Raw genomic sequence first — 20,657 nt, 5'->3', positions numbered from 1 at the left:
GAACTATAAGTATTTTGGTCATACAAGTCATATCAACAGGTTACCTTCTATCTCTACCAAAGGCTCCTGAGTGAAATCTTGGAAGAATTTGTAGAAGAACTGGCTGCAGGCAGCAAGGACAGCCTTATGAGCTTTGAAATGGTGACCTAAAAGGAAATGGATAAAAATCAAATGTTTTGAGTCAACATACACGCATTCATGCTAGATGCTAATGGGTTCAGAATAAAGAAAGCTGCAGAATTCAGAATGTGAAGACATTGTAGCAGAATGCAATCTGAGCATGCCCTTTGTTGCATGGTATGTTACTGCAGACATTTTCCTGGGCCTTCACTGACCCATATAGCTTTCAGCATGTTTAATTGCTTCCCCTCAGGCTGAGTTATGCAAGAGTCCTCCAGTTCTAGGGTATGAAAGTCCCAACAAACGTAAACACAACCCCCTCCATAACAGAATCTTTAACAACTATTTGGAAATAATTAATAAAACACAATTAAAAAAACAGGACAATTATTCCAAAATAGTTTCTATCAATATACACCTCTACTCCAATATAACGCGACCCGATATAACACGAATTCAGATACAATGCGGTAAAGCAGCGCGCCGGGGGGTGGGGCTGCACACTCTGGAGGATCAAACCAATTTCGATATAATGCAGTTTCACTTATAACGCAGTAAGATTTTTTGGCTCCCAAGGACAGCGTTATATCGAGGTAGAGGTGTATACCCAACCCCTTGTTTGGAAAAGAAGCTCTATTTACTCAGATTAATAAGAGTGGTTCATAAGACATCAGTCACACTTAATTTCCATTAGTCCTAAGGGTAGAAGGGTCTGTTCACCCAAAGTCGGCGCTCCAACTTCTTCCATGTAACAAAGAGAAGGTTCCAATGACCAGAATATGTAGGTATGAATGATGAGTATTAGGATATATCAAAACCAAAGGACTGTTTACATGTGGGACCATTTTTGCTTGCTAATTAAGAGGCCAAACACACCAAAGCTAGGCGGTCTCCTCCCTTCAGAGTGCTCAGGTGAGTGAAAAAGGAAAAAAACCCTAAACTGAACACTTCACTGTAAAGCACTAATCCTGATAGAAAAGGACTGGATTATAGGCAGGGAATTCACCAAAAGAAAGATGGTAGAAAAACAAAACAAAGTTCTTAGTTCTTTGGTAACAGAGAATTATCTCCACCTGGTAGGGACAGGAAAAGAACTGAGTTCAACCAGACTGTCCTTTTGAAGAAGGGAAATGAGGTTACAAGAGTTTTGCTATTTCCCCCCTTCTATCTACATCTGCTGATGGTGGGCGTAAGTCTTCCCGCCTAGGCTGGTTTAGACAAAGCATTAAGAAATTAATTCTGAATTTCTGTTTTGCTATGAACACTAGTAAACAAACACCACTATTATTCAATGCTGCTGATTATTTCAGCATAACATCTGAAAATTAGGGAAAGGTTCCATCTGCTACATCATTCAGGATGAAAGTCTACTTGCAATTTGTAGTACTGCTATATAAAACTGGAAGACATTATAATTTGTGTTCTGCCCAGGTTGAGAATAAAATACATTGATGCTTTATTTTCAATTGTCTGATCTATGTCAATCAAAATGAAGAATTCCAAAGCATCTGTGTATCAGAAGATTTGGTATGATAGTACGTACCATCTACAATCAGAGTGATATCCGTAAACTGATCCTGCTCACGCTGTTCATTCAGTCTATCCAAAATAACTTTATAATGTTCTGGGAATTCTTGAATGCATTCCATCGTTTCTTCGGCTTCCATAGTGAATTGACCATTCTACAAAAGATTATTAATGAAGTTAAGAATACTGCGGTACTCAATGTTTTACATCTTCAATGTGTCATACAAACATGAACTAATTAGCATAATGCTTTAATTAAATTCAGTGTTTAAAAAAGGGCCATGAAATAGAGTAATGTGATTGTTAATAACTACCAAATTAGATCAACAATAGGTATATCTCAATGTAGCTAGCAGATAGGAGGTACTACGGTAAACAAAAAAGAAACATGGCTTTATTATAGACATTAGAAACTAAAACTTTTGCAAGTTTACTTCTTCATTCTATAAATTGGAAAGAAATCTGCCTCCCTCAAAGCAATCAGAAGGGGCAGAAACATAACTGATTATTGGAATTTCAACAAAAATTTGGCAAGCTAATTACCAGCATCTTGATACGGTTACTTTGAGGAACTCTGCTAATCCATTTGATGGAGGATGGCTCTTCAATACTCTCACAGATTAAGTTAATTTTCTATTCAGTGAAGAGAAGATGTTTAAAGAAGGTAGAGGAATGAAGGAAGTAGGTATCCACTAAGGAAATGTTTCTTCACCTACGAGTTCAGGGGAGTTGCAAAGGATTGAAAATTTGGTTACTATCTAAAGCAAAGAAAATCTCACTCCCTCACTTCCCGCACAACCCTACCGTTCAGGATCTACTATTCTCTGTCAGCCTCTCAAAATATACACACAAATAAGTCATACAGGCTTATCTGATACTTTTATAGTAAGTGGAAGAGGGCTGTGAAAGGTTTTGACTTTAAGGGGTCACCAACCAGAAAAGATCATGAAAATCTACCCTAAAACATGGACAATGGATGTTAATCTGCTGGGTATGTGTTAATACCTTTGGAGAGACACTCCAGATAATTACAACTGCAAGCATTTCAATCAAATAACTTTAGGCAAAATTCTTTCAGATCTGCATGGCAGTACCCATCTATGATGTTTTATTCTCCCTACAGGTGTGGCTCTCACACAGAGGCCCATGGGAGCTCTTCATATGTTAGAAGTATAAAATCATTCTGCTCAATTCAACCAGGTGAATCGGAGAGGAGAATCTCCTTCTTAAGTCCTTTAAGGCTCTATTTAAGCAGAAATATTCTGTGGGGTACAGCAGCAAAGAAATTTGGAATAAGCCTCTGCACCTAACCTAGGATGTTGTGAAACTGTACAAAACGAGTTCCCAAGAAGACTCCCACTACTGAAGGGTGTTGAAAGGAAAGCCCTCTGCTGCAGCCCCAAACTTTCTTCAGAAGCAAATCTGAACCAATGCAGGAACTTAATGTCTTTTGAGTTAATTTAATTCAGCTCAAAGAACAATTGGTTCCAGACAGAAGATAAAGATACCAAGTTTGAATGTGTCTTTATGGAGTCTTTGTACCTTTTCTCCTGCTTGGGGATAGGGTGCCAGGCAATAGTCACATCAAAGATGTTTCCTTCATGACATTTCATATCTATAGTTAGTGATTAATCTGTACTTAGGTGCTAAGTACGTGGGGGAATAGCATGTGGGAGAACAACAGAAGAGAGAGTATCTTACTGGAGCTGGCAATGCATCTCTAGTTTAATGTATCATGGTGGCTGCAGTAACAGAAGCATATGGTGTGGGTGCACAAAGTGGAGATCCACAGAGTTCCATGAAAGATTAGATTAATTGTGAAGAACTTTCTTCTAAATGCCTGGTTTTCCTCAACTAGAATCAGAGGGCCTCCTCCTTTGAATATGAGGCGATCCCTTGAGCCTACCCATTACTATCCATCTGACATTACCAAGCTTGCTAACTCTCAGGCCTGATCTACACTAAGAAGGAAGGTTAGCTCAGCTACATCACTTAGGGGTGTGACAAATTTATACCCAAGTTACATAGTTAAGCCAACCTAAGCCTCCTTGTAGACAGCACTAGATCAACAGAAATTTTTTTCCATTGACCTAGCTAATGCTTCTCAGTGAGGTAGATTACCTGTTGCAGTGGTTCTCAAACTTTTGTATTGGTGAGCCCTTTCACACAGCAAGCCTGAGTGTGACCCCCCTTATAAATCAAAAATACTGAAAAAAAAAAAAAAAATATTTAGCACTATTATAACTGAGGGGTTGAGGGCTGACAGCTTGCGATCCCCTATGTAATAACCCCGTGACCCCCTGAGGGGTCATGACCCCCAGTTTGAGACCTATTGCAACAGGAGAACCCCTCTCATTGGCATAGGTAGCGTCTACACTGAAGTGCTGTAGCATTTCAAGTATAGACAAGACCTCATACATGGCTGCTGGAGGTGAGGAAGTATTTAACATGCTTGTGTCTTGGAGTGGAGTGGGATGGAAATAAAAAGGTGGAGTGGAAGCCTGAGGACAAAACTCTATTGTTATGACAAGGAGACATTTTGTCTCTAGGCAGAGGATTAGGCTTTGCAGATGCCAGTTGGTGGAAAGCTGTTGCTATCCTATTTCTCCATAGAACAGATCCCTCCTTGGGGTGTGTGTTTTTTTTTTTTTTTTTTAGGAAAACGCCCTATTTAGAATATGTCCAACTCATCAAACAGAAAAAATAAAAATGTTTGCTTAAAGAAATCTATTTCTGTTTGCTATCACTAGGTCTACTATAAGAAGTAGAAACTAAGATACATAATAAATAGACAGGCAACTTGGAATTACAGGTAAAATTCCACTAGGATTCTGCTAATGTAAAACCACAGGAAAAAACCCCAAGTCCCAGCTCTTATAACTTCCAAATATTCAAAAGCAGTTTAACCTCCAGAAATTGCTTTTTCCAAACTTTTTGTATCTTTTCCTCATTGCTGCATTTTCCTCATCCATGGAGTAATAGTACAAGCCTCAACGGTTAAGAATCAGTCTGACAAGTTAGCTCCATGCTTCCATTACTAGTTCTCAGAGTTGTCAGGAGTACCCCAATTCCTGTGAATTACATAAGCCAGGTGATCACACTCACACCTTATGAAGGATTTATTTCCATAGGTTGAAATGCATTTGATAGCAAGTGATAATTTATCATAAAGTAATACAATGCTTTGAAATTATTTTGGAAAAGAACTTGCATTATTCCTAATCCTCATTAACAATGTGTCTGTTGTGGCTTTCATAAATCATTGTGTGTCTCACAGGTAAACTCAAAAACACAGCAGATAGATAAACTAATAATAATGACCTTCATCCTGAAAGATCCCAAATCCCAAATGATACCAGTGAAATTCTACCTCTGAGTTGGAGCACAGCAACAGTATAACAAGCACACAGCAAAACAATAAAACTTTGGAATACCAAGTGAAGTATTCAGTGTACCAATAGGGGGAAAATTTAATTTAGATAGACAAAATGAATGATCAAAGCAGAAATTTTGACAGGACACCCAGGATACGGCATTTATTCTCCAAACAGTAGTTTTTCTTCTTAGACCACAGTCTAATAGAAATGGAATTAACTGACAGGGTGAAATTATTATTCATTTTTCCCAAGGTGGAGGGGTGGGAATATACAGATAAAATGCTATCTGAACTTAAAACTATGCTCTTTATCACCACTCCTGTGAAAGGAAGGACAGATAAGCAGCAAAACTCAGCTCATACATTACACACACACACACACACACAAAAAGTGTGAATTTAGTTTATGTGAGAGGTGTCAGGCCAATAGCCCTGTAAGTCAAAAGCCATTGATTTATCCAAAAAGCATGTCCAGTAAACATAGTGGGAGTGAAAGCTACCCCTCAGATCAGCCAGACTACCTCTCAGAGTAAGAGATTAGTCCATTCTCCATGCCCATTCAATCCTTACAAACTGCTGATACTGCCAGTAAGGGTGCCAACTAGTGCCAATTGTGACAGTGGTTTTTCTGACACAAATATTTCCCAGACACAAAGGAAACAATGGAGAATCTATAAAAACTAAGTAATGGCACTAAAAATATCCTATTTCTATACAATTTGGGGTGTCTATGCAGTAAGTGGAGATTATTCTAGGGTGCAGTGCTCTGTCTTCCTGCCAGCTGCAGTTGCATCTCTAGTTCTATGACTCAAGTGCATAAGATTCCCTCTCACTGTTTATTAAAATGCAGCAGTGTATTACACAGGGATTACACCATACTCTATCTGTTATCTCAGAAATGGAAATTAGTTCAAGTTAGCGAGGCTGCCACTACAAGGCTTTGAAGCTTGCAGGTCCTCACACAAACCAGCAGGAGTCTCCTTGGGCCTTATACATTGCACTACACATGCAGCTAATAAGGATTTAAATTAGTCTATTTGATATATGTATCAGTGCTTCATGCTACAAAACACGATAGAATCTTTATTGACTTTTCTCTATCACCTCCAGCAGCATCTCCAGCAGCGCAGTATCTCCTCAACAAAGCCGCATGGTGTTGAGTACTGACTCCAAAATCAGTGTCAACTACTGTGTTTCCCCACCCAGGTTTTCATAGGAAGTCTCCCAAACAAGTACCTACTTACTACTGCTTAACTTGTATGATCTGATCAACTCTCACCACAAAGTAGTACGACTGAAGATTTTTGTAGTAATTGGTAGTTCAAATCCACCTCAGAATAACTTAAGTAAATACTTATAGTCAAATATGTATGTGCTGGTGTAAATTTATTTAAACACTTTTATTATTATTATTATTATTACTAGAAACCCTAGTCATGGACCAGGACCTCATTGTTGCTAGGTGCAGTACAAACAAAACAGACAATTCCTGCTCCAAAGAGTTCAATCTAAGTTTAAAAGAAGAGCCAAAAGATGGATGCAGACAGATGGGGAAACAGAAGGAAACAATATTGGTCAGCATGATAGAGGAGTCTTACACCCATAGGCATCATGGAAAAGGAGAGACATAAGGAGGGTTTTGAAGAAGGACAATGGAGTAACTTTGCACATGTATATGGGAAACTCCTCCAGGTATAAGGGGCAGCATGGGAGAAAGCACCGAGATTCTTGTTTGAAAATTTAGCAAGTGGGCAATATAGGCTGGCATCATGGATTGATCGGAGGAGGGAGCTGACAGCTTGATAAGTGAATAAGAAATGGTCCCTTTGCTGTACTCAGATAACAGGTAATATAACCCCTTTTTAACACCATTGCCCCCTTACTTCTGTGCATATTTTACCACTTCCACAGAACACAATAGTAATGCCTTATCATGTTTGGCCTGAGTGGACAGTAATGACAATGTTCTTTTCCTCACATGGCATCAGATCACTATTATAACTCATTTGGATTTGTTTTTTTTTTCTTTTGCATTTTATTTAGTATTTTTCTTATCTTTATAGTCGCAGGTCGGCAGAGATTTACAAACTGAAAAAAAATGCAGTGATGGGAACAAATTATTTCCTGCCATAAGCAGTCTCAACTCCACTGAAACTAATGGAGTTTCAGCAACCTACATCAGCAGTGAATTTATCTCAAAGAAATCATGCTTCACTGCATGCTTTGGAAGGTTCTTGTCCATTACATGGTGCACCATGTTTTTCTCTTGTGGAAGTTCAAATTATATGCAAAATATCCCCAAGCGATACCAAAGTGCAAAAATGCAGAACGTATGTAAAGTATCCCCAGAAACAAAGAACAGTAATTGATCTCCATAATGGGAGGTAAGAGGTAGAATGCTTCCTATCTTCAAAACTGTCTGAAAGCCCCAAAAAACTTTCCAAACTGGGCTTATTCCCAGCTCATTGTTTTGAAGGCACATTCTCTAAATCAGAGAAGAACAGAACTTTGTATATTTCACTTCATTCCCTAAGACTCATACAGTTTTAGAGTGATATGTATATGCTAAAGTGGAATACTGGAATATATATATATATATATATATTCATCTAAAGAATGAATCTTTTAATAAATTGAAAGACAGAAGGACAGCATTATTACAAGAAATATGTTGAAACTCAGTGTTTGCTTATATCCCTGTAGTATCTAATCTATAAATAGATAGATAGAAACTGCTAAAATAAAAGTGAGAGAAGTAATGATGGCAGGATAAATCAGTTTGTGATCACTAAATAAAGATGTAGCTTGTTATGTTATCTATTAGCTCAAAAGCCAGGATGCATGTGCAGCATTAATCTTGTCAGCAATAACAAAATACTTTTTAATCATAGGTCTATTTGAACTGTCATTCACCAAGAGCTGCATGCTAATCAATTGAAAAGAAACAAATTCCACTCTGATTAAATAATTAGAATTACAAATGTTTCTTCCTAAAGAAGGGCACTGCACCAAACTGTCCAGTGTATGCTGTCACAATGGCAAAGAACCATGTCAAACAAATCTAGAACAGTTTATTGCAGCCATCCTCTGCTTTATGGGAATGTACAGCTCATGGAAGCACCTTGACTCTGAGCTCATTGTGCCATCCTCATTTAAGCATTAACATATACAAGGCCATATTCCCTCCTGCAACCCCTCAAGAAAGCACATGGCAGTGTGCAATGCATTACAGTCTCCTCTGCAGCATTGTGCAGGGTAAAACACACATCCTCTCCCTATGGTGCCTTCATTCAGGTGGGGCTGCCACGTGCCCAAAGAGCGCAGCTTCCCAGGGTTCGAACCTCAGCGCCCCAGCCCAGTGCTGGTCACATGGCCTCAACTCCCGACCCCAATAGGGAAATCTTGCTGCCAATCAAATACACTCCAGCCAATCACAGGGAAGTGGGTGACACCACGGCAGGAGATGGAGCCAATGGGCGTTCGCTAAGAGCCAGAAGCTGGGGAAGGCGGAAGGCCTAGACGTGTGGAGCGCCCGTGGGTGGCGGATAACTGGGCGAGAGAACGACGGGCTACCAGCCTACTACGAGGGGGGACTGGGCGTAGCCGGGCCCCCACCGCGAGGCGGGCGGAAGGAACAGCCCGAACCCGGCATCTGGCGGCACCTCGGGCCCTGTAATCGTTATTACGTCATCAAAGCGCGCATTAAATCGATCCCTTTTCAATCCCTCTCCCGGCCGGGGTGGCACCCCGGAGACGCGCGCGCCCCGAAGGGGGATAGGCGTTCCGCCTGGTACTCACCGTGAGGAACCTCTCGCCCCGTCTCGCCGGCTCTGCCGCTTCCTGCTCCCCCAGCTCGCCGAAAAGCGGGGCGGGCGCCGGCCAATCGCGACTCGCATTCCCGGCCTGCACCGCGAACCGGAAGTGACGGAGCGATGACCTTTAGCACAACAGGACGCTTGGGACCAGCTGGCCCGGGGGGACGCTGGGAGTTGTAGTCTCCGCCAGGAATGGCGTGGCGCGTTGCATTCTGGGAGCTGCGGGATGGGATGGAGAAGCGGGGCTCCCTGGGGGCCCGTCCGCCCGCCTTGCCAGACCCGCGCCCTTGTTCGTGCGGGAGAGCTGTGCCGGGGGAAGCGGAGCGGCGGCTAGATGTGCCCCAGGGGCTGCTATCTGTTCCCTAGCGAAGGTCCACGTGTCTCATCACAGGCCACAGTCCCCGTTCTAGTCCCACTCGACCAGCCCTCCGGCCTGCTGCCGTCTCGGCCCCATCGCTGCCCGTTTGCGTGAGCGGAGCCGAAAACCTTCCCCATGATAAGGTGTTTCCAGCTTGTTTGAAGTTTCCTGCTCTGATTTTTTTTTAACTTTAATTTTGTTTTGCCCCTTATTCAGGCAAGGGTATGGAGCTAGCCTCCCCAAGTTCACTGGCCGCCCATGAGCCTGCTACCAACATTGGCATCTGTGCCTAACCCTCTCCCCTGCAGCACCATCACCACACCCATTAAACAGCACGTTATTCCTCCAGGAGAAGGAGGTAGAGTCGAGGTGCGTCTATTAGTAGCTGTAAGCCTTGTTGACAGCTTTTCTACACTTAAAATGCTGAAGTAGTGCAGCTGCACAGCTTGGGTGCAGATGCTACCTACACCGATGGGGGAGTTTCTCCTGTCAGTATAGGTACTTCATCTCCATGAAAAGTGGTAGCTTGGTCGACTGGAGAACTCTCCTGTCAACCTGGTGCTGTCTGTACCTGGTGTTAGGCTGGTTTAACTGTCGCTCAGACATGTGGATTTTTACACCCCTGAGTGATGTACTTATATCAACCTAAGTTCATAGTCTAGACCAGGCTTTAGATGACTCAAAAGGACATAACATTTCAATGCCCAGGAGGGGGGAAAAAGAGTAGACTATGTCACAATTTCAGCATAAGAACATGTGTATTCCCCTTTCCCCCTCCAGGAGTGCCCAGCCAGGTCTCAAGCCTCCAGCAGTCACCTGTCTCTGGGCAGGACCCTATGTTCCAGTCCTTTCTGACTGGGGTTTAAGGGCTGCACAGCCCCGTCCCATACACTGTGATAGCCTCAGCAAGCCAATCTGCTAAAGACCAACTCTGGGCTGTGCTTTCTCTGAGGACAATGACCAGTGTGGGTCAGCCATTACAAATTACCACACAGCTCTTCCAAAGCAATGTATATTTATTCATAGGACAAAAGCAAAGAAAAGCAGAGAAAACAAAAATACAATTAAAAGTTCTTGGACTCTTACTAAACATACCAGAAATCACCCAACTTGCACGTGGGGAATCTGGGAGTCCAACACCCCTTCGAGCTCTTCAGAGTTGAGGTCTGCTTAGGACCAAAGGTCCTGTCTACTGAATCAAAGGAAGACTGCAAGTCAGTTCCAGGTCATCCTTTTATACCAAAAGCCTTTTTTTTTTTGTTTCTTAGTTTTGGAAAACCCAGTCTGAACCGGTACCGGGGTGTGTGTGTATTGATTTAGTTGGGGATTGGTCCTGCTTTGAGCAGGGGGTTGGACTAGATGACCTCCTGAGGTCCCTTCCAACGCTGATATTCTATGATTCTATATAAACTACTCCAAAAGGTGGTGCTTCTCTAGAGTGGTTTAATAATCCCTGTGGTAATCCCTGTTGTTTAATAATCCCTGAGGAGTTGCGGTAATTCTCCCCCATGGAGTAGAACACAGTCATATATAAATAATTCATAAATGTACTACAATGGTCCCTGAAGCTACTACACAGGATTGCAATATCACAGGCGCTATAAACGCCAATCAACCAACCATCCCACACCCTGTCACAATCCCAGCAATGTGAAGCTAGCTATTAAGGCTGCACATCTAGGCTATTAACAAAAAAGGAGCACATTCATAAGCTTTCCCACAGACTTCGTGGCTATTATGACAAGTTCGTATGTGCTCACTTGCAAAATTGATGTTAATGAGCTCATCTTTAATGGCCGTTTGGCTGTTGCTCCTTTCCCAAGGGCAGTAGCTGCCTGGGCTCCCTTATTTTGGGGCTCTGCTTCCCATTCACAGCTGGAATAATTGCTTGTACTTTAACTGTGTTAGTTAGTGAACAAATCCTACTAACATAAAACAAAATGAAAATTCAGTGAAATTCAACTGACCATTTTTAAATAGTCCTTGGCAAAACCTGCATTCCTAGGTATCCAAAGCTTCCAGCAGCTGTTCAGTAGCCTGTTTTGTTCATAACATAAAAACACAGAATGGTTGCCATAGCTTTATTTGTGCCAACTATTTGTAATTTAATGTCAAATTAATAACCTTCAGTAGGAGAGATGCAATTCCTGGCACTGTACTGGGAAAAACATAAAACCAACAATAGTTCAACCATAAGGAAATGATTTTATGGCTCTAATCATTTCCTGATGGCCAAATTATTGTATACAATTTGTGACTGCAACTAAATTGACACTGGTACTTTACAAATAACGTCTCATAAAGTAGGATTCAGTCTTGAAAAGGACCCCATTTATTTTGTATATGTAGTTTCCACGTTTTACATATACATATACAAACAAGCAAAAACCATTCAGTCTTTTGGAACTGACTTAACAAATGTAGTTGCTTTCCTGAGTAATTATAAATGACATAAAATACAGCCACTAAATAAATGTATTTGCTTTTCCCCACTTACCTTCCTGTGTCTGTTGATACAGTACTCAGAAGTCCTTTGTCTTCTTACTTTCCCAGGATTGGACTCTGCTGCCCAAAACCAGATAGGTGAGCTCTGCAGAGGATCAGAGGTAGAACATCAAAGCGAATAGCTCTTGCATTGTCCCTTAAGTTTTGGCAGATGGGTGTCTCTCTCAAGCCATTTTCCCATTTCCTGCTTGTTTTCCCAACAGTCAGTTAAATCATCATATTCATACAGTAAACACCACAATAACCTGGTCACAGTACAGTAATCATAAATTATTATAGCGCATCCCCACTTCCAACACAGCCAGATTCTGATCTAACACCATTTCAACATATACATTTAACACCATTGTCATTGGCTTCAGTAGAATTACTCCTGTTTATGCTGGTGCAATATCACCACCAGTGTCCATGCAGTTCTTACTGTGGAGTATTTTACACCCTTTGGGCACTCACTTGTCCCAGATATAAATGACAGACAAGGTGGAAAGCAGTGAAGAATCAAACTCTGACTAATTAATTTTTCAAATGTGGTCATAGGGAAACAGAAAGGCCTGATCTTCAGCTGGGTGTAAACTGGCATAATTTTATTTAAGTTACTGGAGCTATGTCAATTTACATACAGGTCTGTCTCATCTTACGCTGGGGTTACGTTCCGTGGTCAGCGCATAAAGCAAAAACTGCGTATAGTCAAAATTACATTGAGTGTAATGGCGGGCGGAATCGCCCGCACTACAGGAACAGTATTTAAATTGTTATTTTTCTCTTTTTGTTTTTGCCGACCGCGTAAAGCTCAATTCGCGCATGTTAAAAGCGCGTAAGATGCGACAAACCTGTACTCTGTAGATTTGGCCCAGTATCTCTGTTGAGCAGTTACATCTCTTCATCCAAGAAATTTTAATTTTTTACCCCCCTCCTGTTCTTCATCATTTTTCCTTTTCCCTGCTACAAATTTGAAACCAAACCAAAACTCCAGCTGAGCTTGTTTCATAAAGTTATTTTCATAATTACTGCCAGTTTCAGTTCTTGATCCAGAGATATCCTGGATCCATTGTGATTCAAAATCAAATTTATGTTCCTTCTATTTCCTCACTTACTGCACTGCGGATTTCCTGGTGCAATGAAATTCAATAATATCTTGTTAATGGGTCTGGTTGTGAACAGGGGCTGCTAACAGGGAGTTTCGCAAGGGAGTTTGGAAGGGGAGCGGGAAGGGAGCGGGGGTCCCTTGCTGGTTCTATCTGTTTCCATTTATTCCCCTTAACTTATAAACCAAACTACATTCAAAACTTCTTGCTTAAACAACCCTTTCAGCAGACAAGGGGCTGCAGACAGGGGAGTTTGAGAGGGAGTTTGACAGAGGGAGGCTTACGATGGTTAGGAAGACCCGCAACACCTGTGCCAGCACTGCTTCTGTCTCCTCCACCTGCACCTGTAGCCAGACAGAGCACCTGAGCATGGATGCTTCTACCCAGATTCTGGTGTGGTTTTGCAGAGACTGTAACTTGCAATTTCCACTTACTGATATCCAGGCTGGGGGGACCATCCAATGTGAAAGGTGCCTACGGTGGAATCTCTCAGGCAGCAGGTGGGAGAGCTACAGGAGGAGGTGGCTAGGTTGAGGAGCATCCGAATCCACGAGCAATTCCTGGACAGTGTCCATGTGGAGACAGCTGAGGTAGCTGTCCCAGTACACAGGACTGCTGATACACCACTGGTGGAGGAGGAGATGGTTCAGGGTGGACACTGGCAGCTGGTTTCTTCTGGCGGCAGGCAGTGCTCCACCCCTGCTCCGAACCCTCCCGCCATGGTAATAGGTAACCGTTATGCTCTTCTTGATACAGGAGAGAAGGAATCACCCTCTACAGTAAAGGAGGAGAAGCCTTGTACCCCTAAGGCTGGGAGGTTTGCTGCCACCACTGCGAATAGGAAACGTAGGATAGTGGTGGTTGGAGACGCTCTGCTGAGGGGGACGGAGGCGCCCATCTGTCGCCCTGACATTTCATCTCGGGAGGTATGCTGCCTGCCGGGGTCCCGTATCCGAAATGTTATGGAGGCATTGTCGAGGATTATCCAGGCCTCTGACTACTACCCTATGCTACTCATCCATGTGGGCACAAATGATACTGCGAGGTGTGACACTGAGCGGATCAAGAGTGATTACAGGGCTCTGGGAGTACGAGTGAAGGAGTTTGGAGCGCAGGTGGTATTCTCTTCGATTCTTCCTGTCAAAGGTAGGGGCCCGGGCAGAGGCAGATGCATCATGGAGGTGAATGCCTGGCTGTGAAGATGGTGTCGCCAGGAGGGCTTTGGCTTCCTCGACCACGGGATGCTATTCGAGGAAGGGCTGCTAGGCAGAGATGGCGTTCACCTTTCGAGGAGGGGAAAGACCCTATTTGGACACAGACTGGCTAACCTAGTGAGGAGGGCTTTAAACTAGGTTCGACGGGGACAGGTGAGCAAAGCCCACAGGTAAGTGGGGAACATGGAAACCTGGGAGATGGGTCAGAAACAAGAGGAAGCGTGGGTATAATGGCAGAGAGAAAGGAGAGTCAGGGCAAAACTTGGAGGAAAGATCAAACCAGTATCTTAGATGCCTATATACAAATGTGAGAAGTATAGGTAATAAGCAGGAAGAACTGGAAGTGCTAATAAATAAATACAACTATGACATTGTTGGCATCACTGAAACTTGGTGGGATAATACACATGATTGGAATGTTGGTGTGGATGGGTACAGCTTGCTCAGGAAGGATAGACGGGGAAAAAAGGAGGAGATGTTGCCTTATATATTAAAAATGTACACACTTGGACTGAGGTGGAGATGGACATAGGAGACGGAAGTGTTGAGAGTCTCTGGGTTAGGCTAAAAGGGGTAAGAAACAAGGGTGATGTCATGCTGGGAGTCTACTACAGGCCACCTAACCAGGTGGAAGAGGTGGATGAGGTTTTTTTTAAACAACTAACAAAATCATCCAAAGCCCAAGATTTGGTGGTGATGGGGGACTTCAACTATCCGGATATATGTTGGGAAAATAACACAGCGGGGCACAGACTATCCAACAAATTCTTGGACTGCATTGCAGACAAATTTTTATTTCAGAAGGTTGAAAAAGCTACTAGGGGGGAAGCTGTTCTAGACTTGATTTTAACAAATAGGGAGGAACTCCTTGAGAATTTGAAGTAAAAGGCAGCTTGGGTAAAAGTGATCATGAAATCATAGAGTTTGCAATTCTAAGGAAGGGTAGAAGGGAGTTCAGCAAAATAGAGACAATGGATTTCAGGAAGGCGGATTTTGGAAAGCTCAGAGAGCTGATAGTTAAGGTCCCATGGAAATCAAGACTGAGGGGAAAAACAAGTGAGGAGAGTTGGCCGTTTTTCAAAGGGACACTATTAAGGGCCCAAAAGCAAGCTATTCCGCTGGTTAGGAAAGATAGAAAATGTGGCAAAAGACCACCTTGGCTTAACCACGAGATCTTGCATGATCTAAAAAATAAAAAGGAGTCATATAAAAAATGGAAACTAGGACAGATTACAAAGGATGAATATAGGCAAACAACACAGGAATGCAGGGGCAAGATTAGAAAGGCAAAGGCACAAAATGAGCTCAAACTAGCTACAGGAATAAAGGGAAACAAGAAGACTTTTTATCAATACATTAGAAGCAAGAGGAAGACCAAAGACAGGGTAGGCCCACTGCTCAGTGAGGAGGGAGAAACAGTAACAGGAAACTTGGAAATGGCAGAGATGCTTAATGACTTCTTTGTTTCGGTCTTCACCGAGAAGTCTGAAGGAATGCCTAACATAGTGAATGCTAATGGGAAGGGGGTAGGTTTAGCAAATAAAATAAAAAAAGAACAACTTAAAAATCACTTAGAAAAGTTAGATGCCTGAAAGTTACCAGGGCCTGATGAAATGCATCCTAGAATGCGCAAGGAGCTAATAGAGGAGGTATCTGAGCCTCTAGCTATTATCTTTGGAAAATCATGGGAGACGGGAGAGATTCCAGAAGACTGGAAAAGGGCAAATATAGTGCCCATCTATAAAAAGGGAAATAAAAACAACCCAGGAAACTACAGACCAGTTAGTTTAACTTCTTTGCCAGGGAAGATAATGGAGCAAGTAATTAAGGAAATCATCTGCAAACACTTGGAAGGTGGTAAGGTGATAGAGAATAGCCAGCATGGATTTGTAAAGAACAAATCGTGTCAAACCAATCTGATAGCTTTCTTTGATAGGATGACGAGTCTTGTGGATAAGGGAGACGCTGTGGATGTGGTATATCTAGACTTTAGTAAGGCATTTGATACAATCTCGCATGATATTCTTATCGATAAACTAGGCAAATACAATTTAGATGGGGCTACTATAAGGTGGTGCATAACTGGCTGGATAACCGTACTCAGAGAGTTGTTATTAATGGTTCCCAATCCTGCTGGAAAGGCATAACAAGTGGGGTTCCGCAGGGGTCTGTTTTGGGACCACCTCTGTTCAATATCTTCATTAACGACTTAGATGTTGGCATAGAAAGTACGCTTATTAAGTTTGCAGATGATACCAAACTGGGAGGGATTGCAACTGCTTTGGAGGACAGGGTCATAATTCAAAATGATCTGGACAAATTGGAGAAATGGTCTGAGGTAAACAGGATGAAGTTTAACAAAGACAAATGGAAAGCTGGGAAATTGGCTGCTGTCTGTTGCATGTATTTGAGTGGCTTGGGTGAAGCAGCTCTCTCGGGTAGCTCAGTTTGGATGTGTGGCGCCACCTGCTGTCGTGTTGGTTGATAAAAGGGCCTGGGTTAGGCTGGCCGTGTCCCCAAGCAATATGAACAGGGCCAACCCAATTGAGTGGTTAGCAGGACCGCCGAGAGCGGGTTCGGGCCCCGGTGAAAAACATTTTTCGCCCCCCCCACCCCCCCGCCCCCCCCAGCAAGGGCAGATTGGCTAAAAATCTTTACACGGGATTTGTATTGATGTGCAAAAAAACCAACCAAATATGCCCTGCCTGGTATACAAATGAAACATGGAATAGGAAAAGAAAACATTTATTCTTAAAGAACATATAAAAAATTTAAAGAACATTTAAAAAAAACTTAAATTAAAATCACATATGTTATATTAAACAAAAAACAAATATGTCCTGCCTGGTATACAAATGAAAGACAAAAACATATGCAACATAGTTGGGTCCCGGGCCCCCTTCCAGACCACCGGGCCCCGATAATTTGTACCGGCTTCCCGCACCCTCTCGTTGGCCCTGGTGGTTAGAGGGGCCCAGTGGTTTCCACAGCTCTCAGACTTCATCCCAGGGGTGACAGCCCATCACAGACCTATCCTCCATGAACTTATCTAGTTCTTTTTTGAACCATTATAGTCTTGGCCTTCACAACATCCTCTGGCATGGAGTTCCACTGTGCATTGTGTGAAAAAATACTTCCTTTTGTTTGTTTTAAACCTGCTGCCTATTAATTTTGGTCTGACCCAGTATGGCTGTTCTTATATAGAGAACCTCAGACAGCATCCACTGCTCCTCAAAGGTGTCTTAGGGAGCCAACAGACTCTGCCCAGAGGAACTCTGCCCAGATACAAGAGCCAAAGGAGGAAAAAAAAGTAGGCCCCACAGTCGCAGAGCACCCGCCTCGCCCAGCATCCCCCTGCTGGTGTTATATGGCCACTTTGGCCAACGCCAGGAGGAGGTTGATGAGGAGGTCTCACGACTTCATGGGGCTATGGACTGGATTTGCATAGATCAGGAGGTTTGGGGAAAAATGCAACCAGAACCTTAGGAGAAGGAGTCGGAAAAGGGGGCTGCATGTGGCACACTCCAAACAGACATATGCCAGGGTTTCCCTCACTCCACAAAAAGGGCAGGTATTGGGGATGAGGATGAACTGAAGAAGCTGTCAGCTGATATACCTGGCAGGCTGTGGAACCAACGTAGAATACAGGCTGGCCCACTGGGCCCAGAAAATGGGCAATGGAGAGGGTCTTCTAAGCTCCCTAGAGAAGCTGCATGGGACACAGCCAATCAGGAAAGAGGCTATAGGAGCAGCCAATCAGAGCCCAGCAGGCTCATATAAAGGGGCCACAGTGAATTCAGTCTGCTGGGAAGGACTCGGGGAGCAAGGAAGGTGCCCCTGGGACTTGACAAAGATAACGGCTGCGGGGAAGTGGCCCAAGGAAACACAGTTAGTTAAAGGGTCATGGCATGTGGCTAGTACTTAGAGGGTCCCTGGGTTGGGGCTCAGAGTAATGGGCAGGCTTGGGGAGTCCGCCCAACAGCCACTGGGGAAGCCAATATGCCCTGAGAAAAGGGAATGTAGACAGGCCAAGGGAAGGGACTGTACGTGGAAGTGTTACCTCCCCCGCAACACACACCCGGAAAGGGGCTGAACTGAGACTGAACCAGATGGAGAACCAGGGCCAGAGAGCTAAAGGATAGGTGTCAAGTCCCACTGCCTAGTTTACTAGGCAGCCCATAAAATCATACACACATGCAAATACTAATTTATTTTTATATAAGATATTGGGCACAATTCATCGTTGAGCTACAACCTTTTATAGGTTCCATCAGCACAATGGGCCTATAAAGCTGGAGGATCCAGCCATTGAGGAGTCCCAGCATGGTGTAGAGACAGTGTACATCTCTGTGCCCTCCTGCTCACAGCCAGTGATGTGGACATGGTTGGGGAAAAGAAGATGTAGCTGAAGTGGCACTGAGCTCTGGCTATTCCTCAAGGTAGCAATGACTCATTGAGACCATAGGCCCTGAAGCTGCTCTAACTGGCACTGGGAGCCAAACAAGCCAAACCTCTGGCTAGTCCAAGAATAACTGAGGTACACTGTGCCACCTTTGCCCATCCTTGTCTTTGGGCTATTTGTAGCTTGACTGCACCTGAAAATCAGAGCCAGTGCTTAAATATATTTTATATTGTATAGTGTTTGTTAGAAGCCAATATAATTTAACTGTAAATTTGAGAAATACCTCATTAATCTTTATGCTCAGTAAGTTTATTCTATACCTATATGAACAAAATCACCTACATCATTAAACCCTCTTCAAACCTCCATTGCCTCCTTTTGCAAGCCTACCATTGATACTTTTGTCACCATTAACCACTTCTATATTTTTCTATCACGCCTTTACTACAGCATCATGTGACCTTCCCCCAACTGCCATCAGCAAAAATCCGGAGAAAGCTGTATTCATTTGTATGATGCATTAACACTCCTGGGCAGCTGGACTCAACTGGATCTTGGAAATATATCAATCCTCAGTAAGGAAAGATTTTGCCTCCAGGTGCAAGATGATTCCGAGACTACTGAAGAAAGTATATGGACTGAGTGTGATCAGCCTCTCCAATTAAGTGGTAGATAGCACATGAAAAAAATCAATGGAGAGAGATATCTATGAACATTTAAAGCAACCTAAATATTCTATTTGTATGATCTATGTAACAGGGAGAAAAAGTGTAACCATAGTTCCCCTTACTTATTTTGACGTAGCTGTTGCCAAAAATTCTCTGATCTAAGGAAATGTGAAGAATTAATGAGCTGAATTAGTGAATTAGAAGCCCCATTCAATTTATGGTCTAGAATTTCATGGCTACCACTTCCCAGAAGCAGTGATTAGTAGATTTTAAAGTCAGACTGGAGCATTAGATTATCTAGTCTGACTTTCTGTATAACACAGGCCATAGAATTTCACTCAGTTACTCCTGTAGTGAGCTCAGGAACTTGTGATAAATCTTTGTTATCTGAAAGCTCAAGATGTGTCTCATGCATATCTTGGAATAACTGTGTTGTGGCTGACATGGCTTTATTTTCATCCCTAGTGCAAACCAGACATATGCTGTTAAGCAAGAGGAAATACTTTTTTGTAAAACCCCTCAATAACAGTTTATAGTGAAGAGATTCCAGGTTTCAGATTGCAGTTTAAATTGTTTACAGAAGGAAATAAGAGACTTGTGTGAGCTATGCCTCATACAGTGTTAGTGATGGGGGAGAGAGGAGGTCAATCTCAGTTCACTTTCCCCTCCACCATCTGTGCTTTCTATTTCAGTGGAGGAGGAGAGGAGTGTAGAATTAGTGATAGTCAAAATTATGGTTACAAAAGGAAATGTTCAGAAAATTGTAACTTATTTACTGAATTGTTAAAGAAAGTTGACTATCATCAACCGCTACATCTATAAGGAAAAGGAGTCATCATGTTCTTTTGTTATCTTTAGATTTCTCAAAGGAAATGCGTGGTTAGCACAAGATATGCATTTACATTTACGCAGTTGTTTCTGCTGTTTTTCAAACTCGGGGCGAGGTCCTGATTTCCCATATACAAGTTTTACACTGGTTAACTCCACTGACATCAGTGCAGTTACTCCCAATTTATACTGGTGTAAGTGAGGTCAACATTGAGTCTTATTATTGTTATTTCCTTTGGTGAGCAGTTGTGCTCACAAAACAGGGGAGGAGGATGAGGATGCAATTCTAGCATTTTTCTCCGAAGGGTGGTATTTTCTTTTAAACAATCCTTTTTTCTGTCCTGTCAGTCCAGAAAAAGATAAAAAGGCTCAGAACATGTAAATACTGTACAACCATGAGACCATTAAAAAAGGAACAATGCAATGTTTTAGTGTTTGAAAAGTGCTGTCTGCAGCCTGATGAGTTGAAGCCATTGTAAGTGCTAAACATTTCGATGTTATTTACTTTTATTAACACATCTTATAAACGCAGCAGGCAATGGCTGGGTCGGTGTGTGGACGGTAGACCTTTACAGCAAACCCGCCCAGTGTAGACAGGACATAGGTAATTCAGAGAAGATACATAGGTAACATGTCCTTTTTATATGCGCGTTCACTGTAATATATACGTGTGTGTGTTTGTAATCCCTGATCATGAACTGTAACATGCAATATTGCATCTTCAGAGGTAAATGAGATTTTTCACAAGGAGATTCTTTG

The 20,657-nt window shown here is 42.7% G+C and overlaps 1 protein-coding gene and 1 long non-coding RNA gene across 8 annotated transcripts in view; one reads left to right on the top strand and one right to left on the bottom strand.

Annotated features, from left to right (window-relative positions):
* The window catches only part of ZNF131 (zinc finger protein 131), a 31,382-nt gene extending 22,422 nt beyond the window's left edge, over positions 1 to 8,960 (bottom strand). The window contains exons 1-5 of one of the 6 annotated variants that reach the window (XM_005282206.5): positions 8,822 to 8,940; positions 4,555 to 4,718; positions 2,191 to 2,359; positions 1,664 to 1,802; positions 45 to 146 (exon numbers count right to left, since the gene is read on the bottom strand). In XM_005282206.5, the coding sequence (XP_005282263.1) occupies positions 45 to 146; positions 1,664 to 1,802; positions 2,191 to 2,196 (247 nt within the window). In that variant the 5' untranslated portion in view covers positions 2,197 to 2,359; positions 4,555 to 4,718; positions 8,822 to 8,940. Of the gene's footprint in view, positions 1 to 44; positions 147 to 1,663; positions 1,803 to 2,190; positions 2,360 to 4,554; positions 4,719 to 8,821 lie in introns of all 6 variants that reach the window. The other 5 variants (XM_005282203.4, XM_005282204.4, XM_065598888.1 and 2 more) reach the window with 5 other exon arrangements.
* Positions 8,961 to 9,037: 77 nt separating this feature from the next.
* LOC122174407 (uncharacterized) lies at positions 9,038 to 20,394 on the top strand. Of its 2 annotated transcripts, none has more exons than XR_010602153.1 (3): positions 9,038 to 9,339; positions 13,543 to 14,170; positions 18,853 to 20,394. It is a non-coding gene; the product is annotated as an uncharacterized LOC122174407 (long non-coding RNA). The 2 variants fall into 2 exon arrangements; XR_010602154.1 differs by lacking the exon at positions 9,038 to 9,339 and adding an exon at positions 9,413 to 9,565.
* Positions 20,395 to 20,657: the final 263 nt, after the last annotated feature.

The sequence above is a fragment of the Chrysemys picta genome, chromosome 6 (assembly GCF_011386835.1).
Source record: "Chrysemys picta bellii isolate R12L10 chromosome 6, ASM1138683v2, whole genome shotgun sequence".
Taxonomy (NCBI): domain Eukaryota; kingdom Metazoa; phylum Chordata; order Testudines; family Emydidae; genus Chrysemys; species Chrysemys picta.
The sequence above is the reverse complement of the archived record's forward strand: the minus strand, read 5'-3'. Positions and strand labels throughout refer to the sequence as shown.